The 17,556-nt window shown below is 38.4% G+C and overlaps 1 protein-coding gene across 6 annotated transcripts in view; it reads right to left on the minus strand.

The window, feature by feature from the left end:
* Positions 1-292: 292 nt before the first annotated feature.
* The window catches only part of LAMA2 (laminin subunit alpha 2), a 368,416-nt gene continuing 351,152 nt past the window's right edge, over positions 293-17,556 (minus strand). For 4 of the 6 annotated variants that reach the window (XM_057408938.1, XM_057408924.1, XM_057408905.1 and 1 more), the window contains 9 exons: positions 16,745-16,961; positions 13,561-13,620; positions 11,074-11,186; positions 9,373-9,562; positions 6,488-6,643; positions 4,264-4,417; positions 3,780-3,910; positions 3,013-3,235; positions 293-571 (listed from right to left, as the gene is read on the minus strand). In XM_057408938.1, coding sequence (XP_057264921.1) covers positions 414-571; positions 3,013-3,235; positions 3,780-3,910; positions 4,264-4,417; positions 6,488-6,643; positions 9,373-9,562; positions 11,074-11,186; positions 13,561-13,620; positions 16,745-16,961 — 1,402 coding nt within the window. In that variant the 3' untranslated portion in view covers positions 293-413. The remainder of the gene's footprint in view (positions 572-3,012; positions 3,236-3,779; positions 3,911-4,263; positions 4,418-6,487; positions 6,644-9,372; positions 9,563-11,073; positions 11,187-13,560; positions 13,621-16,744; positions 16,962-17,556) is intronic. The other 2 variants (XM_057408930.1, XM_057408914.1) reach the window with 1 other exon arrangement.

Raw genomic sequence — 17,556 nt, forward strand, 5'->3', positions numbered from 1 at the left:
ATCTATGTACTAGTGTACTACGCACTCTAAATTTTATTTAAGGAAGATCTGGGGTGGCTTCTCAATTCAGAATTCCTCACAAATTAACAGCATCAAGCAGGGGCAGTGGAGTCTAAGTTTGGAAGCTGATTTTACATTAAGGACTTAATTAAATAGATGACAGTAGAGATTAGCGATATGTGCTCTGCTAATAATCTCTGGGATTCTCCTGCCTCATCTCCTTAGATTTCATCTTCCTCTAGAAGCCTGGTTTGTGAATTTTGCCATTTGAATATCCCAGACACTACTCAAATAATTGCATAAAGACATTTTATTATGAACGTAATGTATATAGAGAGGTTTTTTCTTTTTTTTTTTTTTTTTTTTAAATCTGAGGTGCTTATATAAACAGATCCCTATCAGCTGAATGACAGTTAGTTTGCAGGGCATGACAGCGGTTGAACACCCTTCAGCTCCAAAGCTTTGCTGAAGTTAATCTCTTGAGGTTTAGCAGTACCCTTGGTGAGCTTCAGAAATCGAATACATCCTTTAAAACGGATATTAGTGGTCAGCCCAAACTGGGTTACGCCATCTGAAGGAGGGGAAAAAATAAAAGGCAAAAGGAATTAAGTTAAGATGATATTTAAGTTTGTTTTCAGAGAGTTCTGCAGGAGAATAGATGTCCCCAGCAATATATTAATATGTTTTACTTGTATATCTTCTTTATTAAAAAGTGTCAAAAATTATGAGTGAATGTGGTAAATGCCTATATTAGTGATAACAATCCAATCTTCTTTCCTTTTTCTATTCTAGCATGACAGTGGCAGAATCTGAACACATTAAACTGCCATTGTAAGCCATGTAACTTGCTTACGTCACATGGAGGAAGTTAAGGAAAATGGCCAAATGGCAGTTTGCTACTTAAGAATGGTGCATACACACTAGTCTGATTATCTCCACATTCTCAAGCTACTTATCCACAGAATAACAGAAAAAAAAAAAAGAAAAGGCTAAAATGGATGCAATTCTCAGCCCTAATGCCATGATAAAGCCAGTTCCTCAGTATGGAATTCAGATATCATTTAAGGAACAGTTTTGAGAGTTTTCAAGTGTTGTGAAATTTATTCCTTTTTTTTTTTTTTTCCCATGCTTACAGTAAAGCCAGGAATTTGAGTACATCTTTTCCACTAAAGAAGGAGAGGATTAGTGAGGGTTGATTTGACTGGGAAGCTTAAATATTTCTCTCAACTCACTGAAATTTATAGCCCAACTTGTTTCTCAGTGTTCTTCCAAGTGAAAAAGAGATATGGGGATGCACTCTGATACAAGTCTATGTGACTGATAAACGGTTGCAGAAATAATTTAACACCTGTAGAAGACTGACTGGTCATAGCATTATGCTGTTTCACAGAGGAATGAGATAACTGAATCCATCTGTCACTCCTTGCACAAGGAAGAGTGATAGTAGGAGATGAGTAATGGCTTTTATGGGTAGCCAGGAATTTATATCCATTCCCATGTTCTGGTGGCAAAATTTTTTTCTGCTGGATATTCTCTACTACGTAATTCTAGCTGATTTACAACTGTTTTGTGCTACCTATGCAGCCAGGAGAAGCCTCAAGAGGGCTGGCAAATACAAATGCTTACTAATTTAACACAATGCTGTGATGCTGTTTTTTAAATTTGTGATGAGGCTGCATGGGTATTAGGGAATGTTAAAACAAACCTTGGATATATGTGGCTGAAGTTAGGAATATCACTTCAACATGATCTAAGTGTAGGCTTGTTTTATACAGATTGCAGTTTTACTTCCATTTGCTTCTCTTACTATGTTCCTCTTAACGTACAGTCCAGAGCAAGGCAGTAACTCCAGTGTTTCTTTAGTGTGAACTCCTGTGTTAGAAACCTCTTAAGAAAAGGCTGCCAGAAAGGTGTTTTCCTTCTGGCACAAAGTTGTAAGTACTTATCAATAGCCACTGTGACTGAAGTACAACTTTCATATCTCAGTATCAAGGACATTTTTGAAAATGTTCTGAAGCTTGAGAGAAGGCTTTTTTGATAAACTGCACCAAAAATTAGAATGGGAGTAAAAACATTTCCCAGAAAATCATTTAGGAATTAACTCAAGAGGCCTCTTGCCATTGACCTGAGTATTCAATAGAGCAGACTCATAACTGCAAGCATACTCAGCTTTTTTGTTTGCAAACAAGAGGTAAACTTCATTCTAAATGCAACAAAATTGGCACTTTGCAAACAACTGTGTTTTCAGAAAGTAAACTGCTAATAGATAAGCTTATTGATTGTCTATGGACAGATAAATACAAACATCCATCATCAGCTTAGTGGAAGATGAAGTTAGTTACAGAACTCAGCCCAGTTCTGGATGGATCCTGTTCAGTTACCTCCGCATGCATGAAGCAAGTTCTTTTGAGGGCTTCCAAAATACCAACTAGCAGATTTGGATTTTTTTTTTCCCCTTTAAAAAACACCAGACCACAAGCAGAGAGATCAGTTGGGAAGAGATGGTGTCCTCTCACCTCTTTGTGCAAGCTCTTGTTCACATTCCTCAGTTCCTCAGGTTTTACAGCCTGTTTTACACACACAGTGATCTGGTCCCCCAAAGGCATATATGCATTATTTAGTTAAATTTAAATTTGCCATTCATAAATTAAATTTATATTTGCCAAATGCTGTTACTATTGAAACATAACTATTATGCTGTAACTAAACAGAAAGTTTTAAGAGAGAGGCTGTGTGTGCATGCAGCAGAAGCCAGAAAGTCTGCCTGCTCCTCTGTGACAGTTCCTGCATTTGAAACCAGCCAGGGGTAACTGTGAGAGTCTTTTGGTGCTGCAAAATTTCTTGATCCAAAATGCAGCTGGATGCAGAAATGAGCATCCATGCCAACCAATACAGACTTGGGCAGTTTTACCCATAATCTTTAGCATACTAGTCCTAATTGCATTTAAAACATTACCAAGGCAGTGTTGCTAAAGCCTAAGGTAAAGCATCCTTTGTGTGTTAAACACTTACCAGGATATCCTCCAACAAAGACAGGGTCATTGGTGTCTGCTGAGGTTGAAGCCCTGCTTGGGCTGTTACTAGCCACTTGTCTGTCATCCACAGTCAGCTCTAAACGGTGTTTGATCTTGTTTGCAAGAACCTTGTGCCACTGTCCATCACATAAGCTGCCTGGTGCATCAGGCTCATAGATAGCAGAGAATCGGCCTGCACCATTGTCAACGTGAAACATCACCTGAAAGCATGACATGGAAGTTGGGTAGTTCTCAGAACAGTTCTACAGGGTTTTTTGTGGTTTTTTTTCCCCCGTTTTGTTTGTTTGTTTGTTTTACTGAAAAGTCAAGATGCTCTGACTGCACACATTAAAGCTCTGATTTAATACCAGGCTCTAGGTGGTGGCTGTCTCTTTGGGACTTCCCCACCCTAAGCTCTTTATAGTGATAGATTACTGACTGGGTTTCCAGATTGTGAAATGAAAGATATACACAAGAAACTAGTATTATTAATGACAAAGCTTTTCCCCCAAACTTTTCATATTCTCGCTAATTTAAGCAATGATGTTGCAGTTTTAGGAAAATCAAGTGTTACAGAATCTTTTAAAATGTCTTTATAAAAGTTTAAGGACCTCTTGATACATGGTAAGTGGCAAGTGCTGCATAAAGGAGAGCCCTGATATTGACTTGAGATGACTTGAAATTGGGTTAGTAAGCTTGCATTTAAACTACCTGTGCTTTCTAAAACCAGTCTCTATGAAGAACCAAAACTGCTTTGCTACTCACTTTTCCATCAACTAATTCGATGCCAAGCCCATCCATTTTCTGGCTGCTGACTCCTAGGAGAACACCATTCAGCCGTGTTGTACGGAATTCAAATTCCATGAGGAGGTCTGTTCCCACTTTGTATGCACCAACTTGGAGAGAAAAGGAGGAAGCATAGTAACATGAAAAAAATAATTTAATCCATTATTCCTAATCATCACACAAATTGTGTTGCCAGCAATGCAAGGTAACTAACTCAGCATTATTAATGCACTCCATTTCATGTGAAATGACATAAGTAACTGTTATGGTGGCTTTGCTTAGTGTGAGACCTTGCTAGAAAGTCATATAGTCTGTCTCTAGACAGGATAAATAAAAATTACCAATGAGAGTTTCAAGTATTGGTCTCTGCCTTCAGTTAACAAGAGTTAAGTAGCACTGAAAGTCTTTGAAAGCAGCATCTCCTCTTTGTTCTTTGCCTGTCAGCAGAATTGCTGTCCATTACCTGTTTTGGCAAAGCCTGTTCCATCAAAGTATGTTCCTTTCTGTGCAGTGACAAAGCATTTTCCAACACTGAAGCTGGAAGTTGGATTATCCAGGTCAACAGGTGCTTCTGTCATTTTAAAATTTCTGATGCAGCCGTCGATGCTATAGGTGACCTGCAGTCAATATTTCAAACAGAATGTGTAACTGTGCAAAGCAAGCTGCACTGCTCAGAATAAAAGCCTAAACCATGTCATCAAAATGTAACTTTCCTCTGCTTCTCTGCTGGATTTATGGGGCTGAATAAAACTTGAATTTTACATGGCTAATCCTTAATATCTGATTGTAATTGGAATCAAATCTCAGTCATCCTGAGGATGAATTACATTGCTTTTCAGGGATGTGATCTGAGTCACATCTACTTGGCTTAATGTAGGGGACACAAAAAATTATGGCATAATGAAACATAGCAAACTACATCAGCAATGCAGGAACTTAATGGCCTATCCTTTACCTTTTTAATTGACTAGGTTATGGGGTTTGTGAGTAGATGAAAACACTGGATGTAGTTCCCTGGCTGCTGGTAATTTTACTAGGGCTTCCCACCCACCCCTGTAAAAAACAGGCAAGCACTGTTTTTTACTTTCTGTGAATGACATTTGAAATCACATTTAAATCTCAAAGCACATAAGACTGTCAGGATCTGACACGACCGTTATTGCCAGACTGAGCCATTTATCTGCATGGGTTCCCTCCATTACTTCTGACAAGGAGAAACAGGTAAGGATTTAGTATTACCTTTCTCCTTAGATTAGGACTTGTAAATTGCAGATGTATTTCAAAGAGCATAATTTGATAATACTAGGAATTACATTTTGGGGGTAGTTAATTGCTTTCTGGTTTTCAGTGGCTCAGATCTGGTTTGGTAAATCCAAATGATCACTAGATTTGCCTGAATTTGGGCTTTCTGCAAAATCCATAATTTGCTGAGAAATACGATCTTAGAGGTCAGTTTTCTTTATGAACTAAGATTCTCAGATTTAGAGTGGCTACTCTTCTCCTTCATTCCATATTCACAAGTTATTATAGGGACTTATTTAAGCAGGATCTAGGAATTCCTTTTCTGTATTTATTTTCTCTGCCTAAACTGATGAACTCTTACCTGTCTATAGACTAGTATTTGCCATTCCATCTTACTACAGTGGTATTTACTCATATGTAAATTCTTTGAGAGTCTGGTTTGTTTCCTTACCATGTTTTGCAGTCCTCTTTACCAATTCTGTATAACCACTTGGAATGAGCCTAGACATAGCTGCTACTGACACTCCAGGTTTGTTTTTTGTTTTTTTTTTTTTCAAATCATGCTACACTATATGCCTAATCTGGTGTTTGCTATAATTAAACTCACTCAAGTTTTGGCTTCTGCTTTGAAAGACCCCTCTACACAGAGAGAAAAATAATGTGGGGAAGAGGTTTTTCTCTGATTCTGATACTGGCATATCTTGGGGTGTGGGAGGGCAGCAGGAAAGCGAGATGACTGACATGGAGTTGTGCAGAGAGATGCAGTAAATGGCCTGGGTGAGGAAATACAGTGTTCCTAGTTGGTTCTACAAATTTTATGCCAAAATTATATTCACCTCTCCAGGCTCTCTGTTTGCCAGGGTAATTTCTGTGTCAGAATGGAAGCTGGGCATTTAGACTAAAACAGTGGTAAACTGATATATGCGCATTTGATTTGGAAACAGACAACAGAGTTTTCATGGCCTTACTTCAAAATACATTCTCTCCTAGTTTATTAATAACAACACAAAACCAATTACTACAGTAAGCAGCAGTACTACTGGGGACTTTGTCCAGCGTGATTTTAGCTTTTGTGGTTTCTCTTAGGAGGTGCTTTCACTGCTTTTTAGCATTTATTGCTTGATAAATTACAGCCAAGAGAAAGGGGAAGTAGTATTCAGGACCTTATACTCTAGCTGTGATACAAGTGGATAGAAGTGTGTGGATCTTTCTACTTTTCCATAACAGTAACTAAGTCTACTATTTCTAGTTCTTTGCATTAACTAGATTTTGAGTCAGATCCTTCCACTGAAAGAAGGTAGTGTACCTCAAGTAAGGTCCATTTTAACTGTATTCTTGAGCAGTCTGAGGGAAAAGCAAAGCAAAACAAAACAAAACTGGGAAGACATAGGTACAAACCAAGACATACTTAAGCAGTGTGAGAAAACTTTAACAAACTTGCTTACCGGACCGATTCTTCTAGTTGTGTAGTTAATGGGCAATCCTCCAACATACAGCATTCCTACAACATCCAATATATCAGCCTTCTTGGGGCTAACAGTCCTGTTTGAAACTTCATCTACTATAAGGCTTCCTTCTTGCTTCATTCGAACTACTTTTATCTACAAATACACACAAATGCAGTATAATTATAGACAGTTTTCTTAAAATAAGGCATTTCCAGATTGTAACTAGCCTTACAGTGCAAAATATATAACATAGGAGAAAGTTGTAGGAGTTGTTACAGAAATACTATGGCAGCAACTATGGTTGATGTTCATGGAACAGAGCTCTGGGTCAGGAGGCATCATGATTATAAACAGATCTCATAGCATCCTTCCAGTATCTGAAGGGGGGCTATAGGGATGCTGGGGATGGACTATTCACTAGAACTGTAGTGACAGGACAAGGGGTAACAGGTTAAAACTTAAACAAGGGAAGTTTAGATTGAATATAAGGAAGAAGTTCTTTACTGTAAGGGTGGTGAGGCACTGGAATTGGGTGCCTGGGGAAGTTGTGAATGCTCCATCCCTGGCAGTGTTCAAGGCCAGGTTGGACAGAGCCTTGGGTGACGTGGTTTAGTGTCTTATTTAAGACAGGGAGGTTGGAACTTTATGATCTTAAGGTCCTTTCCAACCCTAACTGTTCTATTGTTCTATGATTCTATAATTTATTAGAACTACAGAAAAGACTTGGGGTTCCTTTAAAAAGCTTCAATGTTACTATCATAGGCATGGCACAGTACTGGTTTTCCTGGAACCAGACAGCAATTTTAAGTACTGGGAATAGTAAATACTGAATATTAATGGCACCAGTTGCAAATCTTTATTGCAGCACATGTTTGCAGACAATATTGAGTTTATGATTCCACTAGTTTGGATGTTCCTCAGATCATAGTTCATGCTAGAGTAAATATAATACCAGCTATGTTCTGTTGGTATTATGACTTCTGTTCAGACAAATGGGCTGTGAATTGCATAGGTAAAGTGCAGTTGCTGAAGAGTTAAGGAAATTCTACCCCAACAACTGCAGTCCAATGTCTTTCCAAAAGTTTATGCTGAAATCTCTGCAAATCAGTGTAAGAATGTTCAGTAGAAAAAAGGAATAAATGTAAAATGCAACATGTATGTTACCAGATTTCTAAACAGCAAGTAGTTAGCCCACCAGAATAGCGAAGAGAGACAAACAGCATTTTTCTTTGGCTTTTCTTTGATATGGCTGTTTCTACTTCGGAGAGGGAGAACATCTGTCAAGCATCTGGGACGACTGAGCACTAATAAGGGGTGGCCTGAAGGTGGGGGACCGAACTCGGGTGTTTACAGATAACTGTATGTTTGAGATGGACAATTAAACATTGGGCAGAAGGAGGATTTGGAGAGTGTGACAGGAACTGGGAAATACTCTTATCGAAGATCTAAAGAGATAGCAGTATCATGATATGGCTTCTGTAGGCCTGAGGGAAAAATTTTTAACCTAAGCCATTTTAAATGGAGGAAAGACTGTCACTAAAAGGATTCTCTTAAGGAGAAGCTCCTACTTTCTTAAAACAAAGACTGTGGTCTTCTCTTAAAATAGTTGCCTTTTTCCATTCTCCCAAAATGGACTTCCTTGTGTTTTTTTGGGAGCTGTGACTTTGGATTTTGTCTCCATTCTCTCCTACAAAAATGAGATCTACAACAAGGGTCCCTTTCTCACTGAGTGTCAAGCTGCATGGCCAAAGAGAACAGTATTCCAACAAGAAATATATGCTCCAGTTAGTTCTCTCAGAATATAGAGAAAACAGCTAAAAGAGCAAAATACATATTTTCTGTATTTATACAGAGTCTAGCAGAAAGGGGCCCTGGTCTATTGCCAGTGCTCCTAGGCATTATATAAACCAGACAAATAATGACTACAACTTTATTTTTTCCCCTCCTGAAATACCTTGGTATAGAGCATTTGCTATCATCAAAAGGTTCATGAATAAATATCCAGCAAAAATAAAATTCCTGCAGAACAGGGTGGGAATGAAGCAAAGAGGGACTAGGGATGACTGCAAAGGGGTTTCAGAGCAGAAAAGACAATGAGAATTTTTTCTCATTTTCCCATTGATGGTGATGTGGCTAGTGACTTTCCAAATACCTGTCCAAAATGTAATGTCTCTTATAGTATATAACTTGAATACAGAGTTCCGTGTATTCTTTTCTTCTCTGTCTTTATTACTGCCTTCGAGCTTGTTACCTAATGAATATACTGTGTCTGTTCTTGGCCCAGTAACTACTGAACTTCATGGTTGTGATATTATTCCTTCCCTTACCATTCAAATACCACAGGCATTGCATACAAATGCTCCTTCTCATAAAGTCACAGAAGGGGCTGCCAAATACATCCAGGAATATCATATTTATTCTGTAATGAATGGAATTAATGATGCAGGGAAGATTTACTTAAATGTGACTACTTTTTTTTATTCTTAGTATTATGGCTCATCGATGATATTAACATAGAAACAACTGGTTTTAATGGTGTATTCTATCATCATGAGCTGATACTCACCTGAGCCCTGTTAGGCAGGAAGGAAAATTTTCTGCAGTTCCTTGCCATACATGGAACATACTCTAAATATATCCAGAAATGCATGTTTCATGAAGGACAAATTTCAAATATCAGCACTAACTTTTCTGTTTATGGAATATGTAATGTGTACTTAACAGTGACTCTGAAAACCCAAATTTTTCAGACTACATAAAATCGTAGTTGCAAAGTTTAGCTTTATGTATATGAACAGACTACACTTTGCAAATATCTTAAGGCAAAACAAAGCTTGCCTTTAGCATGACAAAGAATAATTTAGCATTAGAGATTATTATACCTTGTGCCACTGCCCATCATTTATTTTGTTGGAAATCATTGTGTTGGTGTCTCCACTCCCCAGATCATAGCTGAAGTAAGGCAGTCCATTCTTTATCTGAACTGTAGCAAAATCAGCATGGTTGATGCGGGCCATGTAAAACAGCAAGCCAGAATCAGCTGTTGTTCGGACTTCAAATTCAATTGTAAGTCTGGAAATCAAACAGCAACAAAGGAAAAGATATTCAGAGGCAGAGAGTAGCCAAATTTATCTGCTTTACACTTTGTACAGCTATCTGCTGTACACTTTTCCTCTAAAGTTTACATTTAGTGGCCCATTTTGCTTGTCCATCAAAGTTAAAAAAAAATAATTTGGTTATACATGAACTGCATTTCACACATATCTGATCCCTGATGTGAATGTTCATTAGTCCCTTTGCTGTGGACGTACAAAAGTGCAAACTTGGCATAGAATTTCAAGATACAATTCTCAGCTGCAGCTGTAGTTGCTAGAAAATCCCAGCGCTTCTAAAATTCCAGTGGCATTATCCATCATCCACACACATAATGCTCACAAAGATGAGTGAGGTACAGTGACAGCTGGCAAATGCTGAGTTTCTAATGAGTTGTATTGCCTGAAGACATGTTGCAGAACTTTTAAAGATGCAGAGAGAAGAGTTTACAATCAACATATAAAACACTTATTCTGATTACTTCCAACAGAAAATGGGGCTGTGTCTGAGGAAGTCTGTTGACCCCTTGGACAGAAGGGTAATAATGAAAATTTGCCTACAGCAAAGAACCTGTTAAGAAATTATTTTAATTATCTAGATGCTAAGTTTGTACTGGCTGCACACCACTAATCTAGCCCAAGCCGAGCTGTGAAATTAGTGTCTGAAAGCAGTTGATAACAGAAATGTGAAAAATCATTGCATGAAAATGATCAGGCCAGTATTCTTATTTGAAAAGAAGATAATCAAGGACTCTAGGATTACATATGTACTTTAATTATATTCCTAGTTGTCTAAAAATAGCGTATGTGAAAATATGCAGTACAGCACCCTTATAGGTAAAAATAAATGTGAGGCTGATGGACTTGTAAACTATAAGGCAGCAAAAACGCTTTAGTGGAATGGCGTGGCACATTTGTTAATGACCACGTGTCTTCAGAGCAAAAATAAACAATTAGTAAGTTATAGCTTCACAAATCCTTGACACAGCAGTATTTTTATAAGCAGCTCTTGGAATTTCTTTACATATCAGCACATATATGCATATATTGCTATATTCTGTGACAGCAAAGTCATGTTGCCTGTTTACTGTGCAAACACAACCTAATTAGCAGAGGAAAAGGGAATAAAGATTTGCTTGTTACAAGAAATTAGCAAGTTACTGAACCAAAAACGTTCTGAAAAAGCAACTATGAGCTCAGTTGCATGACCTGGTTCCATTCTTCTGTTTGGTTTTCTGCAAATCAGTCTGGGATTTGTGTGTACCTGAACCTTTATAAAGAGGTAAACTGTTTTGTGCGAGCTACTTAGGTGGGCACTTCATTGCCTAGATTTTACACTTTAATTAAGCAGTTTTTAATGACATTAATTAGGGGATGTGTTCTTTTTCAGATTATGCCCATGATTTTGGGAGATGCTTTTGAGAATATCAGGAGGGGCATTTTATTTTCATATTATTCAATCAAAACTCATTGCTGAAATAAACAATATACCTGTTTTTCACTTTGGTGTCATCAAATGCAACTGCAATGTGGCTGTTCCTTGAAAGACCAAATTGCTTGCCACCTTCCAAAATGGCTGGTTCTGTGTCAGCAGCACAGGAATCCTGCAAAATAGCGACCATGCAAATTTCATATTTGGTATCTTTCTCAGCTGTGCATGTGCTGGAAGTCTTTCAGCTGCTCAGCACTGAGAATATTCCACCTTGTCTAGACACTGGCTCTGCAATTTTCTGGTGTGTTGACGTCTCATCAAATTAAACCACAGCAAAAGTCAGCTAAAGTTATAAACCAGTATGACAGGAACTTGGTATAAAAGCAGAGCTCATTAAGCGGGCTGTAAAAGGAAATAAAAGTAATATATGAACGAGGCTGCTTTCATGCCACCAGTGGACATTTACAAGAGTCTTAAGTGATTTCCAGGCAGCTCAGCGTACTCTTAGATCACGTAAATGCATTTTATACAGTAGGATTCCCTCTTACAGAAACGAAGCAAGACTTAAGTTTTAAAGCGATGCTTTGCTGTCGACTTGAAATCTAGTCACCTTAGAAATGAGTTAAAAGTAGTTTCAGATCCTGCACCTGTCAACGGGTCCTCCATTTTACTTCATTATATTGTTTTACAACCATCCTCTTTGTTTAATGCGCTGTTTCCCCTGGTGCTGTTGAAAGACCTCACAAACAATAAGGGAAGCCGAATAACTGATAGGTAGAAGTTAACAACTGTTAAACGCCCATAAGCTGCCTAACGTAGACACATTACCTAGGGGGTAAAGAAAGAAACCCCTCCCTGTCTGTTCCCCTTCTATTAATCTTAAAGTGGTGCAACAATGGAAGGTAAAATACCTTCTGCCCAGTGTAATTTTCCCGCTTTAATTTCACCAGGTCTTTTAATCTCTGGCCCTAAAGCTTTTGTATAGGGGTGCCTGGGGCGATGCAAGACCATGGTAATTACAGCTCCTACTCATGTCTAGTTTTGCCTCCCACTGAGAGTATTGTGAAGGAACTATTCAAAGGATCAAACACAACACAATCTCAAGACAATACCGCTGGGAAAAAAACCCCAAACTTTGATAGCTGCAAGCTCTGTCTTTAAGCACTGTGGCTGATATAATTTTGGATTGGCAACAGTCTTATTTGAGCCCTGACTCAGCAGGGACCTGCAAAGCACAAGGTGCAGTGCCTTGCTGACAAAGAGCTCTTTCTGTGAAACATTTTGAAAATGTCATGAGTGACTCATCAGGCAGTGAAATTTCTTTCCCCCTTACTCAGTTTTTCAGTATTGTTAGTGTTAGGCTTTCTGCTTTTACACATCACAAAAATCTTCACAACAATATAGAGCACATCTAAAAATTAGTTTTCCACAGCGAATGCTCTGATTTGACAGAGAACACCATGCATTACAACATCAATGCGCAATAGAGGGAAAAAAAAAAAACACAGGAAAAATTCAGCAGTACCAAAGAACCAAACAAAGTTATGAATGTGTGATAGTCTTCCAGTGATCATCAAACAAAAAAAAATCATATTCTTATAATTCTGGGTAAAGTTTCTAAATATTTTAAGCTTTACAGGTCGTCTAAAATTTAACAACTACATTAATAATAATACTGTGTGTATAAATGCTTTCAATAGCATTTGGGCTGGCTAAAATTTTAAGACAGGGACTAGGTATGGTACTGGAACAACAGGAAAGAATTGGAAAATAACTAACACACACTTTTCTGTGGCACACTTCCACATATTACATGGTAAAAGGAAATATTCTGACAGTAAATCCAAACCTAGGCTAGTATATGTTAGTAGAGGGTTGGTGTTGATGCTTAAAGCAGCTCCCCGGCATCAGCCAATACTGCAGTTTTATTTCATCCCAGCAGGAGGACTATAAGAAAGGACAAGGAGCGGGGGAGAGTGCCAAACACACAGTGACGGTGGGAATCATAGCAAGCATACACTGATTATTTACTGATAAATACTGGTCAATAATTAGGTTGATGTTGAAATGTCAGTAAAAAAAAAAAATAAAATAGGGCATACTTAAATGACTTCCAGGTTTTATTCACATCCTTCACAGACTGTGAACTAAGCATGGATCACCAGCCTATATTAAAATATGCCAGGTTTGGGTTTTTTTTAGTACTGGCTTTAAGGTGTCTTGGGTTTAAACCTGGCTGCTTAATAATTACCTGAGATGCTCAAGACTGAACTCTTCAGCTGCACTTTATTTCAGTCTTGTCAGATGTCAAGGTAAATGTCAGTCAGATGACTGGCAAATCAAGAAGCCAGGTGTGTCTCGCAGTGGAAATGAGGAACAGAAAAGCTCACTGGTGGACTGCACACATTCTACAAACAATGCTGTATTAGCAATTATAAAGAAAGTAATTAGGGGAAAAAGGAAGTGGCAGTGAAGCAGTCCCCACAGTTCACTGAACAGTGTTAATAAAACAATGAAGTAATGCATGGAGAAATAGTGAAAGGTACCGTCATGGAGTCAAATGGAGAAGTAAAGCTGGCGCTCTTCATTTCAGTGGCAAGCGAATCCTGAGAAGCAGTGAATAACATGAGGCAGAAGTAGCAGTTACTGAAGGTTGAGAAACATGTGGCACCCACAGCAAGCAGCAGCAGCAGACTGGTGACCAGTGTATTTCCCAACTGTCTTATATCTTGTTTTGCTTTTAGTACAGGATAGGTTGGGGTTGGTTTGTTGTGTTTTTTTTTCATTTGCGATTAAACACCCCACCCCCCCCCCCTCCGTTTACATGCAGATGGATATTAGAGATAAAAAAAGATCCTAAGAGGACTCAAGTAGAACAGATACCTTATTTAAGTCAAGTCTAAAATGTGGAGATAATTTTTTTTCTGCAGTATATTTTCCATATACAATCCTTCTTCACTGAACTTCTGTATAATGAATTGCCATATGAGTTCTAGCTCATTATTAGACTGTAGTTACCTATTGTGTTACAACAGTCCCCAGAAAAATACTTTGGAGAACTTACTTAGATGAATATAAAAGCTATCCAAAAGCTTGCCTTATTTAAAACACTTTCAAGTCGTCAGCATACTAAAATGGTTTAATTTTTTTTCCAAGAGAGAAAGTAAAGTAATGGTGTTTTGTTTAGATTTTTACTTTGAAATCCTGTTTCAAGTTATCACGGCTCTAGATATGTGATATACAAAACACACCTAGCTACAATGGGACTAGTTTCTGATATTAATGAGTAGATCCATTCCTGTCAAATTTATATTTAAGAGTCTTACTGTGCACTTGTACTCTCATGTGCTTCTGCATTATTTTATTTTGTCAATAATGTTTGATCAAGGGCTACTATTACTGCACTCTTTCACGACAGTGAGCATTAAACTGGATAACCCTTTTTACCTTGTTGTTGGTTGGTTCCTTCTCTTTCAATAGTACTCTTACTAGAATTTGCTTACTTTTAGAAAGATGCATCGGGCCCTCATAGTACAACTACTCCACCTCGTGGGAATGAGTAAAAAATGCTGCCCTAGAGCATTAAAAGGCCGGTAACTCTGGGACTCAGGGCAGGGTAATAACTAAGATGGAGCTTGCCTGTCTTAAACCCCAAGCTCCCATTTTGAGGTACACAGAAGGCTGCATGTGCTGTCGAGACTTCAGGAGTGCCTGAAGACAAGTCCTGATTAAAGCTGTGCCATATGTACCTGGCCAATGAAGGTGGCCATGAATGTCAAATATAAAACTAATGAGTTAGGGATTTTGGCCTAGTTATTGCACCTTTTATTTTTGTAGGAAAACATTGTTAAAAATCCTACCTATGTCCAAGGAAAATCAGATATGAATTCTGAAGATGAGTCAGGTAACAAGGAGTGACTGTGGCAATGAATTCAGGTTCCTCTGTCTCAAACTGACTCACTGAAAATCACATCCTTTTTTCTTTTTTTTGTCTTTATGCAATTAATTGCTAATCTTATCCTCTGTGTCACACTGAAAAATTCAGTACAAACAAACGCTGTGTTCTGAGTAATGCTGTGTCAATGAGGAAGTGTGAAACGGGAATGAAGATTAAACCTGACCCATCGTGGGAGCACCTCTCAGAATGGTTAAAAGATCTTATGAACCCAATCTAGAAGAAACTGTCAAAATTACTGACTCTTTTACATTTTATATATATATATTTAAAAGCAAGTTAGATACTCTGGTTGTTAACTTCTCAAAGCTTATTATGGTAGTGTCAATTCTGATAGCGCAAATAGACTCCTAGCTGGAAAGTGGGTAGTCTTTTTGTATTGTTTGGAAATCTCACCCATACTGAACTATATCCAGCTGTCCTGGTTTCAGCTGGAACAGAACTACTTTTCTTCCTAGTAGCTGGTGCAGTGCTGTGCTTTGGCTTAGTCTGACAGTAATGCTGATAACACAGAGATGGTTTAGTTGTTGCTAAGTAGCTTAACCCTGAGGAAAGACTTTTCAAGTCTCATGCTCTGCCAGTGAGGAGGAGCAAAAGAAGCTGTGAGGGAGAAGAGACAGGACACCTGACCCAAACTAGCCAGAGGTGCATTCCACACCACAGCACGTCATGCTCACCTATAAACTGGGGGGAGTTTGCTGGGAGCTACTGATTACTGGTTGGGGATGAGCTAGCTAGGCATAGGTTAGCAGGTGGTGAGCAATTGTAATGGGCATCACTTGCGTTCCCTGAATTTTACACCTCCTTATCTCTTTTTCCTATTATTATAATCATCATTTCTATTACTATAATATTTTACTTCATTTCAATTATTAAACTATTCATATCTCAACCTGCAGGTTTTACCTTTTTCCAATTCTCCTCCCCATCCCACCAGGGTAGGGAGGAGTAACCGAGCAGCTACGTGTTAATTAGTTAACGGCTGGGGTTAAACCATGACACCTGCATAAATCTTTGGGGTTTATGCATGTCTAATAAAATGCAAAGGTTTCCCCCCCCCCAGAATATCATCTAGTGTATATATTCTTCAATTTAATATTCAGATATTTAACTACAACTTTTCTGGACAGTAAAATGTTACATCCATTTGTAAAACCGCTACATTTGTGATGGAAGTTTCTTCTTAAATTTTATTGTATAAGACTGCTTGCTGATATTATCTAGCTAAAATTTCTGGTAACAACAGCTGAACAACATTTAACAGTGACTGGGGTTTCAGTCCCTAAGTTCTTAAGTCTCCTGACTAAAGTTATAAAGTATCAGTGGAGGAATTGCTCTACCAAACACACCTACCTGGTTTACCTGTTTCTTCATCCTGTCAGTGACATGGCTGTTATCCTGTGCTTCAGGGAACAGCACAAGAAATACCATAACAACATGGATTTCCCATAGGAAAATTTCCCTTCCAACCCCAATCAGGTATTGCTTGGCTTACATACTGAAGTGCAAGAGTTTAGGGCTAAGCATGCAAGCCAAAGCGAATTCTACTGCTGTATCATTCTTTCAATTACTATTATAGTCCAAGCAAATGACACCAACCAGTTTTCCATTATCTACAGATTTTACTGACCTGCAACAAGGTGTTCCCATTACAATATCATGATAAATTATTATTATTTTTGTGGCAAATTACGTCTTTGTTCTTGATGGCCAGCCTTTCAATTTCGCCTGGAAAAAGAAACTTTTCAAAATTTACCTGAGTGATCTACACTTACAAATGCTGCAGGTAGAGATGGTAGTGGAGGAGGAAGGGAAGCAGAAAGGGTACTGGGTCTTTCTTTCTCCCCATTAGTGTCTGGTTCGGGTTGGATCAGGACTGTTGTGTGGATTGGTTTATCTTCATCCTCAGGTGGCCTAACCTCTGGTTCTAGAGAGGGACATCTGCCAATATCTGCATTTTCAAAGGACACGGGTTGAGCAAAGTCCATGGGGCTGAGAACATACAAAGAAATTGATGGCTGTTAGTTTTTCTGCCTTATTATCTCTCCTTTATAAAAAAAAAAAAGCTGTATGCTGCAGTGTAATTCCACTTCACAGGACACAAGGGCCAGGTTTGATTCTATCTGTTTTCGGTACAGAAGTGGGACACTTAAATTAGAGGTGATAGTCACCATTGACTTTCCTTCTTACAGTCAGTGCAGAGAGACAGGCATCCTCTTTGGCAAGCTTTACCAGCCTAGGTAGGCTGAATCACATTGCTGAGAAGTCCTCTCTAATGTACACCGATGGGGTGAGTGTGATGGGATCCTCATTTAGGTACTTCAGTTATGTGAAAGAATAAGATGGGAACTTTCTATATACGTTTTACTTTTTCACCATTTCCTTTTGTTTTACTTAAATGTTCTTTCCATATTACTGCAGCATGCACTTTCTACAAAGCAAATTGATTCCTACGGTGGTTCTTAGACAGAATTTGTATACTCTTGGAGATTAACCTTACTTAAAGTGTTATAGTACACCATAAGTTCCTATCATTGAAGCAAGTCTTACTGTAGTGCTACTGATTAATTTCTCTTATTTTATGGAT

The sequence above is a fragment of the Pezoporus wallicus genome, unplaced genomic scaffold, assembly GCF_028554395.1.
Source record: "Pezoporus wallicus isolate ANWC-B61680 ecotype Strahan unplaced genomic scaffold, APGP_CSIRO_Pwel_v1 contig_3817, whole genome shotgun sequence".
NCBI classification, from domain to species: domain Eukaryota; kingdom Metazoa; phylum Chordata; class Aves; order Psittaciformes; family Psittacidae; genus Pezoporus; species Pezoporus wallicus.